General features: G+C 40.5%; 2 protein-coding genes across 6 annotated transcripts in view; both read left to right on the top strand.

Moving 5' to 3' along the window:
• Nucleotides 1-518: 518 nt before the first annotated feature.
• On the top strand, nucleotides 519-6372 carry ethe1 (ETHE1 persulfide dioxygenase). Its single transcript, XM_061050070.1, has 7 exons — nucleotides 519-1068; nucleotides 2128-2272; nucleotides 3003-3151; nucleotides 3402-3531; nucleotides 3729-3818; nucleotides 5253-5369; nucleotides 5528-6372. Exons 1-7 carry the CDS (start codon nucleotides 853-855, stop codon nucleotides 5572-5574), a joined length of 894 nt encoding a protein of 297 aa, XP_060906053.1. The 5' UTR covers nucleotides 519-852; the 3' UTR covers nucleotides 5575-6372.
• Nucleotides 6373-10245: 3873 nt separating this feature from the next.
• The window catches only part of phldb3 (pleckstrin homology-like domain, family B, member 3), a 30351-nt gene continuing 24141 nt past the window's right edge, over nucleotides 10246-16455 (top strand). For 2 of the 5 annotated variants that reach the window (XM_061050047.1, XM_061050044.1), the window contains exon 1: nucleotides 10246-10751. The gene's annotated coding sequence lies outside the window, so the exon portion shown is untranslated. The remainder of the gene's footprint in view (nucleotides 10752-16455) is intronic. The other 3 variants (XM_061050046.1, XM_061050043.1, XM_061050045.1) reach the window with 2 other exon arrangements.

The raw sequence follows: 16455 nt of genomic DNA, 5'->3' as shown, positions 1-16455 counted from the left end.
AGCAGTCACCTGGCATCACCTGGCTAGTCTGTGAGACTACTTTACAAAGTAGAATAGGCTACATGACGACAGTCACGAACTAGGATTGAGTATGGGAGTGTGGTATCTGCAGCAAAGACAACACTTGCAAAATTAGAAATGATTCAGGCACAGAAAGTATCTATCTCGCAGAAAGTATGTAGCACATAGACATAACATGATGTCAGAAATGGAGAGAGAGGGACTCGTAAGAAGAGATTTCAAAAGAATTTTGGAGTGTGGGGAGAGAGGGAGAGGACGAAGATGCTTGTTTAAATATCTCTTGAGAACAGGTTTATTGAGGAGGATATAGGAATGTGAGTAATAATTAAATCCAGCAGATGGCAGTAATGCAACTTTTTGGATGCCAGCTGCCAATAAAATCCAAAGAAGAAGAAGAAGAAGAAGCAGACAACGGTCACGTAGTTCAAGTGCTCTGCAGTGAGTCAGACACCACTGTTGTGAATGCAGTGTGCAGTTCCTGCATGTCAGTGCTGCAGTATGTTGACCTGCAGAGACATGAGTGTGGAGGAAGTTGACCTGCCTCACTGTAGAGGGCGAAAAGTGGGATTAACCAACGTTTGGTTGCTCATTAACAAACACTGATTATTGCACACTTCACTTTTATCTCTTGAGTTCATCTGAGGAAAGCTGTCAGACGACTCGGAGCTGTGGGTTTTCTTAAGTAGTGTGTTATTGTCCTCCAGAGGCTCCAGCAAAACGAGGCTGCACAATTTAATACTTGCAACCCGGAAGGCATTAACTGCTCATTATCATCACATTTGTCCCGGTTAAGATCCGCTAGGACGGCTAGGATAGCATCGAGGAACGACAATGAGCTCGGTGATAACGGTAAGCAGGGTGACAGCGCTTCACCGGGCTCTGGCTCTCACGCTCCGCCTCCGACCAAACACCGAGGGTTGGAGTGACGCAGCAGCCGAGAGCAGGCGCTTCTGCCCCGGCGTAAGTTATGACTTTGGCCCGGTGCGAGCTCCAAGGAGATCGTACTGCTCCAGGGTGGCGCTTAAGGATGGGCTCTTCTTCAGACAAGTACGTTAATATACTTTGATGTTTTCCACCGCATTTTAGTTCAATTAGTTACTTTAAAGAAAACAGAAAAAGCAGTAAAGTTTGTAAATATTTTGGTACCAGGTAGCATAAGCTAACGCTAGCATTAGCAGGAAGTGAGTTTAGAAAGGTGAGATGGAGTCTCAGTTATCTTTGTGTATTAATGTGTACTTATTTGAAATGAGCACAACTATATGACAGGATCTGTGGAGTACATTTTTAGCCAAATAGATTCTTTAAGAAAATATATGTGGTCAGATGGATGCCTCTTGTCCAGTGGAGGAGCAATGTTTTATGTCTTTTTTTTATTATTATTGACCTGACCTTGGAAAGAACAGTCCCCCCAAAAAACAACCTCTTTTAGCAGCTTTCATCTTTATCAAAGTATTTTAATTATTTAATATCTAGGTTACATTTTCATGCTTACAAGTCTTTTTTTTATTTAACCTTTATTTAACCAGGAAAGAAAAATTCATTGAGATTAAAAATCTATTTTTCCAGAGCGTCCTGGCCGAGACAGGCAGCAGCACAATTAACAGAGTTTCACACAAACAACGAGGCAGACAAATGTACAAATACAAAAAAAAAAAAATACATCATTAGGCATTAAAAGACACAAATAACAAATCTGAGCAGCAAATGTTTGTCAAAATCACCCACAAACACATCAGGTAGAACATCTACAGCCAGGTGCGTCCGCCTCTTGAACGCGTCCAACGAGAGAAGCTCGTTAAGTTTCAGGTCTTTTTGTAATTCAAGTCAAGGGAGCAGCAAACTGAAACACCTTTCCCCCCCCAGTTCAGTTCTGACTTTTGGAACAGACAGGAAGAAAAGGTCCCGAGAAGCGAAGATTATAAGTCCCTGTACTCTTCTGACTGATGAAGGTCAGAAGGTACGAGGGAAGCAGACCTAAAATAGACTTTCATATCGTCACAAAAAAAGCACATTTCTTGTGTTCTTTTACGATGTTATAAGCCACCACCTGTTGCTTTGCGTTGTACAGTACAGCAGAGTCACTCCTCACCTGTCCTTTTTGTTCAGCTGTTTGAGAAGGAGAGCAGCACCTACACCTACCTGCTGGCAGACACGGACAACAAGGAGGCGATCCTCATCGATCCTGTACTGGAGACCATTGACAGGGACCTGAAGCTCATACATGAACTGGGGCTCCATGTAAAAGTGGCAGGTATTGCTTCTCATGGACGGGCATAAGATATATATTGTGATGTCTCCATGAAGTCAGAAAACATAAATCTGTGTACTCCAACGTCTGGGTGTTATGGCAAATAATATGGTTGAAATATTAGTTTTCTATTTTGGTCAATATTCATAATTACTTTAGAGTAAATCATTTGAAAATGCTGCCAGTTCCATATGCTGTTTGCTAATTTCACACCTAACTATTTTAAGATCATGAAGGGACTTAGTTATAATAAGTTATGCTTATAGACACATGTACACGCTAGAATGAGTTTTCTAGCTGACATCAAATATTTAAAGCATCATTACAATATTGTTATTAAAAATTTGAAGTATGCGTGATGAAACCATAGCTCAACACATTTACTTGGATTCCACTTCTATCCATTAAAACAGTCCAAACTTGAAAACATCTCAAACAAAACCTTTACTTTAAATCATGAGCTATTTTCCAGAGTATGCCTAATTCATCAATTAGGAAAATAACATTTTGTGGATTAACTTTATGAAGTTGTTATCAAACAGTTTTCTCCTCTCTGCATTGACAGCATTCGCTAACACAGATGTAGAGATCCAGCCTCGACATCCATTCATCCGTACCCTGTATATATTCTCTGTTTGATGTTTGACTCCCAGTGGAACTTACCTGATTCTGAATCTGTGAACATCAATATTTCCCATTGTGGACAATAAGGCTATCTTATGTATTCTGACAGTAAACACCCACTGCCACGCTGACCACATCACAAGCACGGGGCTGATGAAGAAAAGATTGCTTGGGCTGAAGAGTGCAATCTCTAAATTCAGCGGCGCCACTGCAGATATCCTCCTGTCAGAGGGCGACAAGCTCCCCTTTGGGAAACATGTGAGAAGAACATATTACTTAATTCACTGTCTAAATTAAATCCCAAACCCCCTTCTTAGTGTATGAATGTATCATTGCGTCAAAATGTAAGCTGCAATCGGGCTTGGATGCAATTTTTAACCAAGTTAGGATTGTAGATATTTTGTATTCTGGATCATTTTATCTGTTTGACTGAAACGTTGTTGTTAAAACTGCTTCATAAAAAAACGTTTCATGCCGAGATTTGACTTTCGTCTTTTCTCCCCTTTAGCATCTGACGGTGAGAGAGACGCCTGGACACACCGATGGGTGTGTGTCGCTGGTTACAGATGATCAGAGCATGGCTTTTACTGGAGACGCTCTGCTCATCAGAGGCTGTGGCAGGACGGACTTCCAGCAGGGTAGAGACACACTTGACACATTAATAATCTGACATAAAAGGCTTTGTGTTTCAGTCATTTTATTTCCAAAAAGGCTGCATGACAAAACAAAAAAAATCTTTATTTTGGTAATGCTGCTAGAGGAACACAGGGGGGCAGTAATGCTTCGTTTACCTTTGGACTTATCTAACCTTCTAATAGTTGTCTTTCTAATTCAGGCTGCCCTAAGAGGCTCTATCAGTCAGTCCATCAGAAGATCTTTTCTCTGCCTGACCAGTGCCTCATCTACCCGGCACATGACTACTTAGGTAAGCTAAAAATCCACATCACTGCATGCTTATCACATATTTCATGGGGAGACTGGTGGAAAATCTAAGTTGAATACAAACTTTAAGGGCCTGTAAAGTGTTAAAAAGCTCCTTTTTTGCGGGGTGAAGGTGGTGCAGTGGTTAGTGCGTGCGTCCCATGTATGGAGATTGTAGTGCTCCAAGTGGGCGGTTGGGTTCGAATCCGACCTCTGGCTCCTTTCCTTCATGCCATTCCCCTCTCTCTCTCTCTCTCTCATTCTCTTTACCTGATTTCAGACTCTATCCACTGTCCTATCCGTCCATTAAAGGCAAAAAAAAGCCCAAAAATAAATCTTTAAAAAAAAAAAAAAACTCCCTTATGCAGCAAACAATTCCTAATGATAAAATTGTTATTACAAGTGTAGTGTTTCCCCTACCATTATATTAGGGGAGCGGCCCGCACCCCCAACGGCCCCCGCCCCCCTTGAAGGTCAAGTAAAAAAGAGATTTATTTTTGTGCCTTTATTGTAGAGATAGGATAGTGGATAGAGTCGGAAATCAGGGGAAGAAGTCATTTAAGGATACCTTTCCAATAGAAAAGGACAGCTGTCATTAAAAGTAACACATGAACACCAAGATTCCTTCAAGTGTTTGTGTTGGCGTGTCAGCGTGTGTGTCCCCCCCCCCCCCAAAGCTGTAAACCTAGGGGAAACACTGCAGTGTAAACACGTGAGGCTTTTCAGACATGAATATTTGTGTCTTAACAAGCAGTTGATCATTTAATTGATTGATATACTGTAAAACTTCAAAGAAAAGCCCGTCACAATTTAAGGCCCAGTCCCTTTTAGTAGCCTGGTGTTGCTGCCCGTTTTGACAAAATAAAGGCCGGTCTCAATCAGAGGGCCCTCTGCATGAAGTGTCAAAAGAGTTTGTGGATCAGAAAATAAGAAGCAGCACGACACGTTTTATCAACTAAGATCAATCTCGTGATTTTTTCATGTGTTTATTGATATCCTCGTTTTGGACACAGGTAAATATTCTTTCTGGTGTTACTTAACAGTTTTATACTCTTTCCCGTCTGTGCTTTGCACATGTTTTGTTTGATAATAATTCAAAGCCGTCTCTTATTGACGTCTGTCCCAAATAAAAGCAGGGTCATTTCATGGACTAAAATAAATAAAAGCCTGGGCTATTAATAGAAGTTTTACGGTACATAAAGTAAAGATGGATGAAAATAAATGCCATTCCACAATCTGTCTAATGTGAGATTCAGTTTGATACATTCAGATTTATTTCTATCATCTGATACATGTGTGTGAGACGATTAATCACATAAAATGATCACAAAGTGTTCTAAATGTCTGTCAGCAACATGTGGTTTCTCTGCAGTTTGTGTCCATGAACACGACCACTTCCATATTTGACATATTGTCTGTGCCTGTCCTCGTTAATCAGGTCAGACGGCGTCTACAGTCGGTGAGGAGCGCAGGTTTAACCCACGCTTGACCAAGAGCCAGGACGAGTTTGTGAACATCATGGAAAACCTGAATCTCCCCAAACCGAAGAAATTAGGTATCAAAAGCTTCATTTCATAACCTCTTCCCCCTGCTCTGTTTTCAGAAATCCAGGCCTGAAAATGTCATTTAAGTTTTAATAAGATTATTGAATTTGTTTTACTCCTAACTACATGTCTACCCTGATAACAGTCTGTTTCTCTTCTTCCTTTGCAGATATCTCAGTGCCTGCCAATCTGGTTTGTGGAGTCCATCAAGTCTGAATTTCCCTCTAAAGGAAGGGAGAATCACATCAACTGCATTATAGTGAAACACGTACATTTACATGTTAGCCTCCAATCAAGATTAACCAAAACCATTTAGTGCATTAATCTGTGTATTTATGTAAATATAAAGATTTATATTTTAATAGATGTTGGATCAGCATCTAGCCTGCAGCTACATGCGTCAGTGTGATCAAACTTAGAGCAGTACTTGAAACTTGTAACTTTAACTGCACCTCTTTCAGTCTAAAGCCGTTTTCACATATGTACTCCGGATAATATCTAGATATAGTCCGCGCGAAAAATGCGGCTGTTTGCGTTCACAAAATAGCCTAAAGAACCTCCGGGTAGCCAAATCTCTGGAGTTTTTCAGGAGATTTCCATATGTGTGAAAAGGGTTTTAGTCTCTTCACCATGAAGCCCTGATTCTTTCCTTATTTTACTTGGTTTAATAAAATCTCCACTGAGAGGTGAGTTCTTAATCAGTGTTGGCTTTAATACGGACTTCAAAGGCAGAGGTGAAGAAACTAAGATGATGTTAGTCATGGAGGAATTACGAGAGGAATTCAGCCGTACAAGGGTTAATTTTGGGCTAGAGTAAAAGTTGATGGTGAGATATTGAATCGCTCTCCAAAACTGTAGTGCTGCAAAAAAGAACAACCCGTGTGTAAACTTGCTCAAAATTCAAAATGCAATCAGTTCTTTTTCAATAATCAGAAAAGGAGAGCTTAAGATCTGTAAATGAAGAAAAAAACTATGAACTTTATTTTGTATTTTAAATAAATATAAATGAGAGTATTCTTTATTCAGCTGTTTTTTTCTGAATTGGGGAGGAAACGTAGAACAACGAGGGCTTGGAAAAGGAATCTTCCATTCATGGTTCGGTTTAGTATTCATGAATGCTTAACTGGAACAATTCAGTTCTTCCACATGGCCTTTCCAGTGATTCCGGACTCCTTTAGCCAAGGACACACATTCACACACGCGCACACACACACTTGCTCCACTTCCTGTCCTGCCAACCACAGCCTTTTTTTCTTGCATGGCAGGAATATGAAACCATTCCATTTGCATTTAGACGTCTTTGGTCTTCTTCTTTAGCCAATACACCTTTATTTACGTTGTCTTTATTCATGGTATTAGCGCCACCGTGTGGAGTTATTAAGTGGTGCTGGTGTGAATCAAAATGGCAAGGAAGACTTCATACGCCAGATGTTTTTTTCTATTAATATATATTTGACACCAGAGATTTAATAATTGTATCACAGGAGTCAGATATATATATATTGCTGAATCAATATTTTGTTCCACCTCTAGTGAAGCTGGTTTCTGGTTTTCCAAATGTTGTCTGTGCTGCTCTCAGCCTGACTGAGCAGCTCATCAGCCGGTAAAACAGGTTCGTTTGGGAGTGACTGCGTCAGTCTCGACCACGTCTCGAAACAAGCACATGTGATACTACGTTGTATGAAACTTCCAATGATGCAGATTTTATTTTTAAACTACAGTTATGAAAAAGGGAATTCCACTGATAATAAACAGCTTTACGTTTAGGAGGTGTGAAATTTGAAGCAGATGTAAAAATCTAAGAAAAGTATGTTTTCTATTTTCATTATGGGAAAAGTAGTTTGTAATGGTCTGAAAGTTGTCATATTTCTACCTTTGCTGTAAAGATTTTGAACATTGGAGCGAGTCATCAAACTATGTGATGGCAGCAGCGCAAAATGAAATCGCTTAAGTTTAACTAGAAAATGTCAAAAGGAGTAATGAATAACCTTTTGAATGAATCAAGAGCTCTTGAATTAATGATTGCCTATCATGCAAAAGCAGAAAAAAAACACTATTTTATGTAAGCTGTAGCAGACAACTCACTAGTTTTATAATGTATTCCAGGTTTTTGCATTATTAGGAAGTTTCTCCGGTTTTATTATATGAATGGATAAAAATGCATATGAACAAACACAGATGCATCAACGTTATGTGAAAGATTACACTGATGCTGACTTCCCAAAGCTAACCATGTATTGTCCATAATGTGACTACAATACATTTAATGTGGTTACTTTGTCACAAAATAGTCACAGTATTAACAGCATTAATCCCTGACAAGTCATGAAACTACAAATATTTTTACTGTGAGGATTACAAATTTAACATTTGTAATAAGTGTTGCCTCAGATTGGTATATTTCATCTGCAGAAACCCTGAGTGAAGGTATTAGGATCATGACACTGACAAAGTAGAAAAAACCTTTGCACATACATTTCATACGACAGGTGCATAAGAGAGCAATGTGTCCTTAAAAAACTTAAAGGTAAACTCCCCCCAAAGTGTTAGGATCATGACAAAAGGGCTGGATCTTTGCATCCCCTTCAATACAAAGCTTATTGTCCTGTTACTCAGTTTATCATCCTGCTGTATTTAATCTGATCCAGCTGCACTTATTGTTTCTTGGTGGGTCTTTGTATGAAAATCTGTCATGTTTTTCGCCTGCAGGGTTTTATTTTCTATAAAACATGCACAGACACTTGAAATAAAGAAGTCCTGTAATAAAGAAAGTGAAGTTAAAGGTGTAGGTAAGAGAGAAGGTTATTTGTGTGCGTGTGTGTGCGTGTGTGTGTGTGTGTGTGTGGGGGGGGGGGGGGGGGGGGGGGGAGAGTTGCACGGTCACATGTAAGCTAATACTATTATAGCACATTCACATCGTCCACCAGATGTCCATGTCAGCACTTGAGACAAACAGCATTATGAGGCAGCTTCTGCCTCACTTTATGTTCCTCACTAACAGACACCTGCATTGTTTGATTTCTTCCAGACAGGAGGCGTGTGGCTGCTGTTGTCCTCAAACTGAAGATATGTTGCTTTAGAGGTACAGAGGTCTCTACGTAAAATAGTCCATTTCTTTGTTGGCTTTTTGTTTTTTTTTGTTTTTTTTTACCGGCGGGAAGCGAAGGTGCCAGCTGTCCTTTCACCCAGTCTGTGTCACCCATCTGCCCGGCCTCTTTCAGTCTCCCCCTCAGCCCACTTACACCGTGCCACACTGAAAACCTGCTGCCCATTCTGTCACACCGGCCACATGTCAGTGGAAATAATCTATTACACTATCAGCTCATTCAGAAGGAGCTGTAAAGAGGCCAGTCGGAGCGATAAAACCCTCAGAGCAGATGAGACCCTGAGGAAAGTGTAACTGTTTAAGGACTGAGTCAGAGTTGTCTTTAAGTCATTGAAAAACCTCCAATAACAAGTGTGGTATTTTAAGCTCTTAAAGTAGCACAAACATCAGCTACAGGAATTTACATTACTGAGGTACTCACTGGTATGTTTACAGTGACTGTGTAATACTTTATGGTATTTTAATCTCCACTGGGATCAATGTAAGACCACTGTAAAGGGACTCGCACCCTGTTTGGGGTCCTCAATAATACGTTTTCTGAGAAATATGTTTGTTTACATACTCTCAGTCTCAGTCGCCCTGTCATGGGATTTCTCAAAGATTTCAGTCATAATGCCATGAAGGATATTGGATATCTGATGGTGTTTTATGATATTTTAATAACTACTTATTCTGTACGGCCTGTTGAACTCTGTAGAAATATGAAGCAATGAACAATGTCAGCTGTGAACAGGGCCTTAGTATAAAATGAATGAATGAGGAACGAACATGTACTGCAGCAGTTTGATTGCAATCTCTCTGATGTTGCACTTTGTTTTAGAAAAGCGTTTCAGTTCCTGTTCAATTCAGTATACACTAAAAGCCATAAGGCACTTACACTGTTGAAGAATCAACTATCACATCTTGTAGTGGCTTAACAAAGAATAAAAATACAAATATCACATTTACCAGCACTAAAAACTCTAAAAAGATTAAACCTTAGCTCACCACAGCATCTCTACCACCTCTCTTATTTGTCAGCTACTAAAAGACAAACTTAATATCCAACATAACACGCCTGCCTTAAATGTAGCTCTGCCATTCTTATTAGTGCACTCAGTGCTGTGACCTCCCTGTAGCTCCCTGAGTAGCTGAACCAACCCTCAACCTGAGCAAATGTCACAGACTTTATGTAAGAAGTGATCGTAGCCAAGGGGTCTGAAAAGTGAAGCTATAATGTGCATGGCCCAAAAATCTGCATTAATTTTAATGGCCAGCAGGGGGGCGACTTCAGGAGTGGAAGAAGATTCTACTTCTTTTTTCTATTCTACTTTTCCCTTGATCTGCTTGATTTATACCTTCTGTCCCTAATGAGGTCATGGTCTCAATCAATAACTTACACTTTTCCTCAATAATGTTCAATGTGCATACACTTCCCCTCATGGAAGTATAAAAACCCACAAACGAGGTTTATACTCAATATGAATTCATACATGGTGCAATCAAGCTGCAGCCATAAACTGGTAAAGCGTAAGTGGAAGAAACCTTTTCAACTGGGAATAAATGCAATTTGCAGTCTATTTTGATCAGTAGCCTACACCCTACAGTCTCCTCTTGTACCTTTATAATATCAAAGTTTTCCCCTGGGAGACTTGCATGAAAAGTATTTAAGAGGTCTAACTTCACAGTGTAGGCCTACTGGCAATATGCCTGGATGACTCTTTGGTTCAGCACTCCACAATGAAAAAGCCTCGTCAGTTCCCAGAATAGAAATCCCATTTCGGTGCTGGACTTGAACGGGACTCTCACTGTCAGCACAGAGCAGAAACCAGTGGAGAAGTCGACTAGTAGCCTATTCGTGCTTTGAAATGTAGGCTATACCTTCAAAACAGTCAGTCTACATTATTTGTCAACACCCGCCTCCGTCATCGCCCGCCTCCGCGTGGCCTCACTTCAGTCTCACCTGTTGGCGCCGACAGCAGCTCTACTCACACTGACCGAGCTGTCATGTCACCGGGGAGGTATTGAATCAAACCAGCTGGAGATAAAACAAACAGGGGGGGGAAGCGAGACAACGTGCCTGTCAGAGTCTCAGAAAACTTTTAGCGAGCGCGAGGCAACTTCACGCGCTCCAGACTCGAGCTTTCAGAAAGTGAAAGCGCCTCAAAAAAAAAAAAAAAGTTCGCTGAAGTGACGTTTCTCTCGTTTTTTTCCGCGTTTCCCCCTCTGTCATTTTTCTCCGGCTGTACTATGTTGTGACCTGGAGGAGCCACAGCTGTTATCCTTAAGGCTGGAGCACGTTTTTCAGGTAAGAGTTGTGTTCATATATTGTTGTTTCAAGTCGACAAAGCTTGTGCGGTTCCTCTCGTAAATAACAGGCAAACAACAACTTCCCCACACGAGAAGAACATGTTCAAGTGTGCTCAACTTATAGCCCGTAGCCTACTTTGTGTTTTCATAGTGAAAGTTATAGCTACTCTTTTTAAAGTAGAATAACATCCGTCTGCACCCATAAGAGGAATTTATATGGCTTGCTTCCTGATATTTAAGCTCCCTCTTGTTTAAAACAATGCATTATTTGTAAAATATTCCTAGTTCATTGATTCATATTAAAAAATGTATCATATTTTGAGCTAAATATAGACCTCATATAGTCTAATTAAGATTATTCATACCTTATTTGTAAAAAAATGTTCACACTCACAGTAACTTTCTCTCAGCTGTTTCTCAGTCAAACCTTGTCCCATGACAATAAACCTCAGATTACATAAATTCCCCTTTTGTTTACAGTGACCCTGGGATATCTCTCCTTTTATCCCCCCCATCAGCTCACACAGGGTAAACACGGTCAGAGGGAGTGTAGGTGGAGGCAGGATTGTGAGGAGAGATTGGGTTTGGTTGGGAGGGTCTGCTGTCTGGGGACTTCTGTCTTTAGTTATTCTGTCTCTCACTCGCATACACAGTCACACACACGCCTTGTTTTGCCCGCCCTTCGGTCAAATCTGTGTCTGAGCCCTGCGTCCTGTGCTGTCATTAGTGGATCACTCTTTTCTTGCATCATGATTCCCAGGGCTTTACTAATGCCAAAGGAATCTCTGACAGTGCAGATGAACCTGCAGATGGGAACTGATAACTGCCCTTTCCCATAACACACCTTCAATCCTTAACTCAAGGAGTTTTTCTCATTCTATTTAAAGTCTGTAGGTACATGTATATCTAATGCATTTCATATGTGCTGCAACCTTTTTCACAGCTGATTTTTATACTCGTCACAGTGAAAAAAAAAACCCTCAGGTGTCACTAATAACATTAATTATGGCTCCATCTATTTTATAAGTGTCCCAGTTTTCCTTAACAGTGTGACAGTGAGCCAGCATACATGATACCTGGGTTTAGAAGATAAATGGAATTTAGCCATAACATTATTATTGTCATTGTTCGTTTAGCTGCCTACTGAATGTGACACTGATTTTGTTGTTTATAAATTTAATCTGTAAAATGTCATATACATTTCCCTGGCCTGTGGTTAGGTTTTCAATCTGGTGTTTAACTCTGACAATGATTTCAAAACCAAACATATTAAAAATGCATTGATTTAAGCAAAAAAGACAGCAAAAGGCTCCTGTTGGTGTCGATAAAACAAACAAAAACAAACCAGTGTTTTTGCCTTTGCATGCAACAGATGTAAAACTACAACTATTTGATAAGCACTACTTTGCGGTCATTGAGTGACAAAGTACCATTGTTTTTTTGCTGTTTTTATTTATTGATTTTAACTGCTTTCATAAATTCTCCTTAGTGTCTACTTTTATCCCCCCAGAAACAGACTTAAAAATGTTTCTTATAGTTTAAAGTTTTACTTTTAAGACGGATTGTTTGATTCAACACTGACAGGGTTAGTCGCTTTCTTGATTTGCACTCTTTTGTGCAACATATCTTTGTGGTAGCACTGAATTTTTGCAGCTCAGGCTATACCTGTAGTGCTGGAAAATGGTCTTTGACTGATCGGTTAATAGCCTCCAACATCTGGTCAGATTTATGGTCATGAATCCAGGATCTTTAATATTTAATTACAGCAGAGTTGTTGAACAGCTGCTTTTGCTCTGCACTGAACATTTTAGATAGTGGCCTCTCTTGGCTGAACTTAAAAAAGTGGAGACCATGGTATTACAAAAAAATACTCTTTTGGTATTGGGAGCAAAACTTGCAGACAGGCCTTGCTTCTATTAGTGCTAAACCAGAATGTCTGTTTTCTCTAACATAAAACTCTACTAATCTTCAGGCTTACTTCTTGAGAATAACCTGTATGATACTAGATTGTGTGAGACTCTCGCTATAACCTTGACATGTACAACTGATGATTTAAACTGCAGAAAAAAATGTTCTACACACAAAGCTACTTTTGTCACTGCACAACATTTCAAACTGAGACCAGCTTGTCAGACACATTTCAGAAAGAATGTAGAAAAACACACCACTAAACGAGAGTGTGAGTGCAGATATGAGCCCTGCAGCTGTGATTTAGGTCGTCTCTTTTTTTCCCACTTAATAGTCTGATTAATTTTAAGTGGCTCAATTGCATGATTCAGAATGCATTGAACTGCATTTGTTTTCCTGCTTGTTCTCTCTGCTTGGGGGTATTTTGTCTCGTGCTTTGCCGCCCAGGTGCTATTCAGGACTTGCCACTTTTGTCTCGCAGTCACACATTGACAGCTGCATGAGAGCCAAAACACTCTCCTCTCACCTGCTTTTCCGGCTCACAACTGTGTACCATGATGACAGCTTCCTGCTCTTTGGCGCCGAGCCAGCGGGAGCCGCATGCAGAAGGTCCAGAGGTCACTGCTGGAGAGTCCCCCATGGTTTATTAATCCGTATGATGACAGTATGATCTTTGCACAAATGTAAAGACAGGCCAGCAACTGTTTGATAATGCAAAAATAATTGCCATTACAAATTCAAACAAATAGAGGTTGATGTTGCTTTCACGTGCGCACATGTAGAAGGTGTGGCCGTTATTTACCCTTTAAAAGAATCTAGCACATACAAATTAGTGTACACAAACACAACGCTAAATGTTTGTCCATCCAAACACAAGTCTTTTAAAATGATGCACATTGACTTATTGTGTTTCTTAATTTTGGAAGACCCAAAGTGAAGCATGGTTAGATAAAAGAAGTGGCACGAAGAAGGGCTCCCATTTGACCAAAAAACAGGAAAACAACTTATCCTCTCTGGAAACATTGTGTGCATTAGACACAAATGTGATGATGTCAGGCCTGCTGTTGATCACAGAGTGGAGATTTGGTCTGTTTGAATGAAACCCCAGCCTGTAATTGTGGAGGGGGAAATAACACAGACTTGTCGAACTAGATCAGAAGATTAATAGCTGGTTTTGGGTTTTGGTTTTATGCCTCTAGCAGACGAGAGGACTCCACTTACAGAGACTAAAGAAGCATATGTTATCTGGATAGATACTTTATGCCGCTGTTTTAATCGCATCTGAGCGAAACAAGCTGAAGGAAGCGCTGTCAGGAAAATACATAAGGGTACAGGGTCTTGATTGAAAAATATTGTTCAGCCCAAATATGATCGTTCAAGAACATTGTCAATCAAGACTCCTGTCGTACTCCCTTTTGTTCTCTGTGTGCGAGTCCTTCCTTTCCGTATCCAACAGTTCTGTTTCATCCCTCACAGCTGACACACATCACCTATCTGCTGTTAACAGTGCAGTGCATAGTGACCCAGAGGATAGTCCCTGTCACTGCTGGGTCACTTAGCTCGCTATTTACTAACACAATATACTTGTTTAGTCAATTCTACAAAAAACCAGTATTCATAAATGTGCATTGAATTTGATATTTCTGTCGCAGATCTGAGAGAACTGCACTGACCTGACCTCTTCGTCGGGCCTCTGTGGATTAATTTTGTCATTGTACATTGCTCCCTCTTTTACAGGGCACTTAAGCTCACATGCTCAGTGTGTGACATGTTTTCCACATAGTACATTGCATTGAAAGCATAGTGACAGACTTTAATCTGCGTTCGCAACCGCACAGCGCATGCCACCGTCAGAGGCCTTTTGTCCTGCGTGTTACCGTTGGAATATAGCTGTTGTCCGTGTTGACTTTATGGTTTTGTGTACACAATGCTTAGCCGCACTTTTTCTTTTTGTCAGTCACCAACGAGGGGTCCAAACAGGGACAAGGTCATTTCACAGGGCTACTGTGGATGTTTTTTCATCTGATAGAGGTGCAACCAGCTTTTAGTTTAAGGAACATATTATAACTCAAATTTGTTGTTAAGATCCAGGTCTTAGTATGTTTCCCCTGTGTATCCGCCACACTGGCTATGTCAATTTGATTACCTCAGTTTAGTTCGAGTGGAACAGGGGAACATATCCAAAAAGCACAACAAACATCAGTTTCCTCATCAGAATCAGCCCCATTTATTCAGTAAACACTGTTGAATGTCTTCTTTGTGAGAAAATGTGTAATTCTCAGGGATATTGATACTCTTAAACATTCACCATCTCCATCCCCATTTGTAACACACTAAATTCATTCTCAAATTCTGCTTTTCATTAGTCGAAGACTTTTGTCCAAAGTGAAGTATATGTAAGAGTAAGCTGAACAGTTAGAGAATAAAGCCCAGTTAATATTTTTGCAAACCTAATAATAAAGACAGTATATCCTCCTAACCTCATAAACACAAGGTATGCCCCAAACTGCCATCTCCCCCGCCCAGCAAACTGCCTCTGTAGAAACTGGATTTCTATCTTTCCTGTTAACTTGGAAAGAGAGACACCAGCAGCATTCACATAAATTCAAGTCTAAAGCCCCGTTTCCACCAAGCGGTCCGGTTCAGTACGGTACCCATTTATTAGTGTTTCCACCGTCAAAAGTTGGGAATGGTACCAAAATAAGAGATCTACTGTATACCGTCCTACCTTTTTTGGTACCCTTCTGTTGGGGTGCCAAGGGTACCGATCCCACCCTAAAGCGTCCAGTTTACTGTATCCCTGTTCTTCTTGAACTTTAACTTAATTTATAGCGGGCTACTCTGTGTTGGGCTGCTATGATGTCACACTATTACATAGCTGAGACGGCTATCTCCATCTGGTTTACACTCCGCTTACCAAATGTACCAAACTGTACTGAACTAAAACAGACTGCTTGGTGGAAACAGGGATTGTTTGTTTTTACCCATACAGCAACATAATATGTAAAGTGACTGAACATACACATACAGTGATGTGACTGAAACCTCAGCGTGACAGAAACTAATAAGAATTATTCGAGCACATAGTGAGATAATATGACTGCTCTCTCTCTCTCTCTCTCTCTCTCTCTCTCTCTCTCTCTCTCTCTGTGATGGTGAATCAGCTGTTGCTGGTTATTACTTATCTGTGGTTGATCGTTAGCACTGCAGAGTCATGAAGTCTTCAGAGATCAGTTTGGGAGTGTGAGAGCGAAGTCTTACGTCTGGGTTTCTTTATTACATAACTCACACACACACACACATGAACACACACACACACTCTTCATTTTGAATTTCATCTCTGTTTTCTTATCTTATTCTCCGGAGGCGCTCCCCTCCCTACGATCAAGCCTAATTATTTTGGGCACAGAAGTGTGTTTTGTTCTTCGATTTTGCTCCTGGGCTGAACTTTTCTCTCTTTTTCTGTATCTGCTGATTTTGACATCCACAGTTAGTGTTCTTCTAACGGTCTCACTCTCTCTTGTTTGGTTCATGCATTGTGTTTGTTTAACCTTTTGTTGGCTTCAAAAGATCTTTGTCAACATGAAATCATGGACTTTCCTCCACCTCTCTCTCTCTCTCTCTCTCTCTCTCTCTCTGTGGTGTTGATAGTGTATCTGAGTGGACTTTAGCTGGAGGTCAGACTGCAGAGGTTTGCACTCAGGTTTGTTTTATTAGTAATATGACTCAGCGTGAAGCTCTGTGGGTTTTCTCAGAAGGTCGACAGCTTTTACTGGAAAGCAGAGGGTCAAAGA

Source organism: Labrus mixtus, chromosome 11 (genome assembly GCF_963584025.1).
Source record: "Labrus mixtus chromosome 11, fLabMix1.1, whole genome shotgun sequence".
Lineage (NCBI taxonomy): Eukaryota > Metazoa > Chordata > Actinopteri > Labriformes > Labridae > Labrus > Labrus mixtus.
Note: the sequence above shows the minus strand (reverse complement) of the source record. Positions and strands in the feature narration are given on the sequence as shown.

Bases quoted from the DNA above. Each gene is read 5' to 3' on its own strand.
- ethe1 (XM_061050070.1), top strand. From the start codon at position 853: ATGAGCTCGGTGATAACGGTAAGCAGGGTGACAGCGCTTCACCGGGCT. The intron at 3,532-3,728 runs GTAGAGACACAC...TTTCTAATTCAG, and splicing joins CAGGACGGACTTCCAGCAGG to GCTGCCCTAAGAGGCTCTAT. The intron at 3,819-5,252 runs GTAAGCTAAAAA...CTCGTTAATCAG, and splicing joins CCCGGCACATGACTACTTAG to GTCAGACGGCGTCTACAGTC.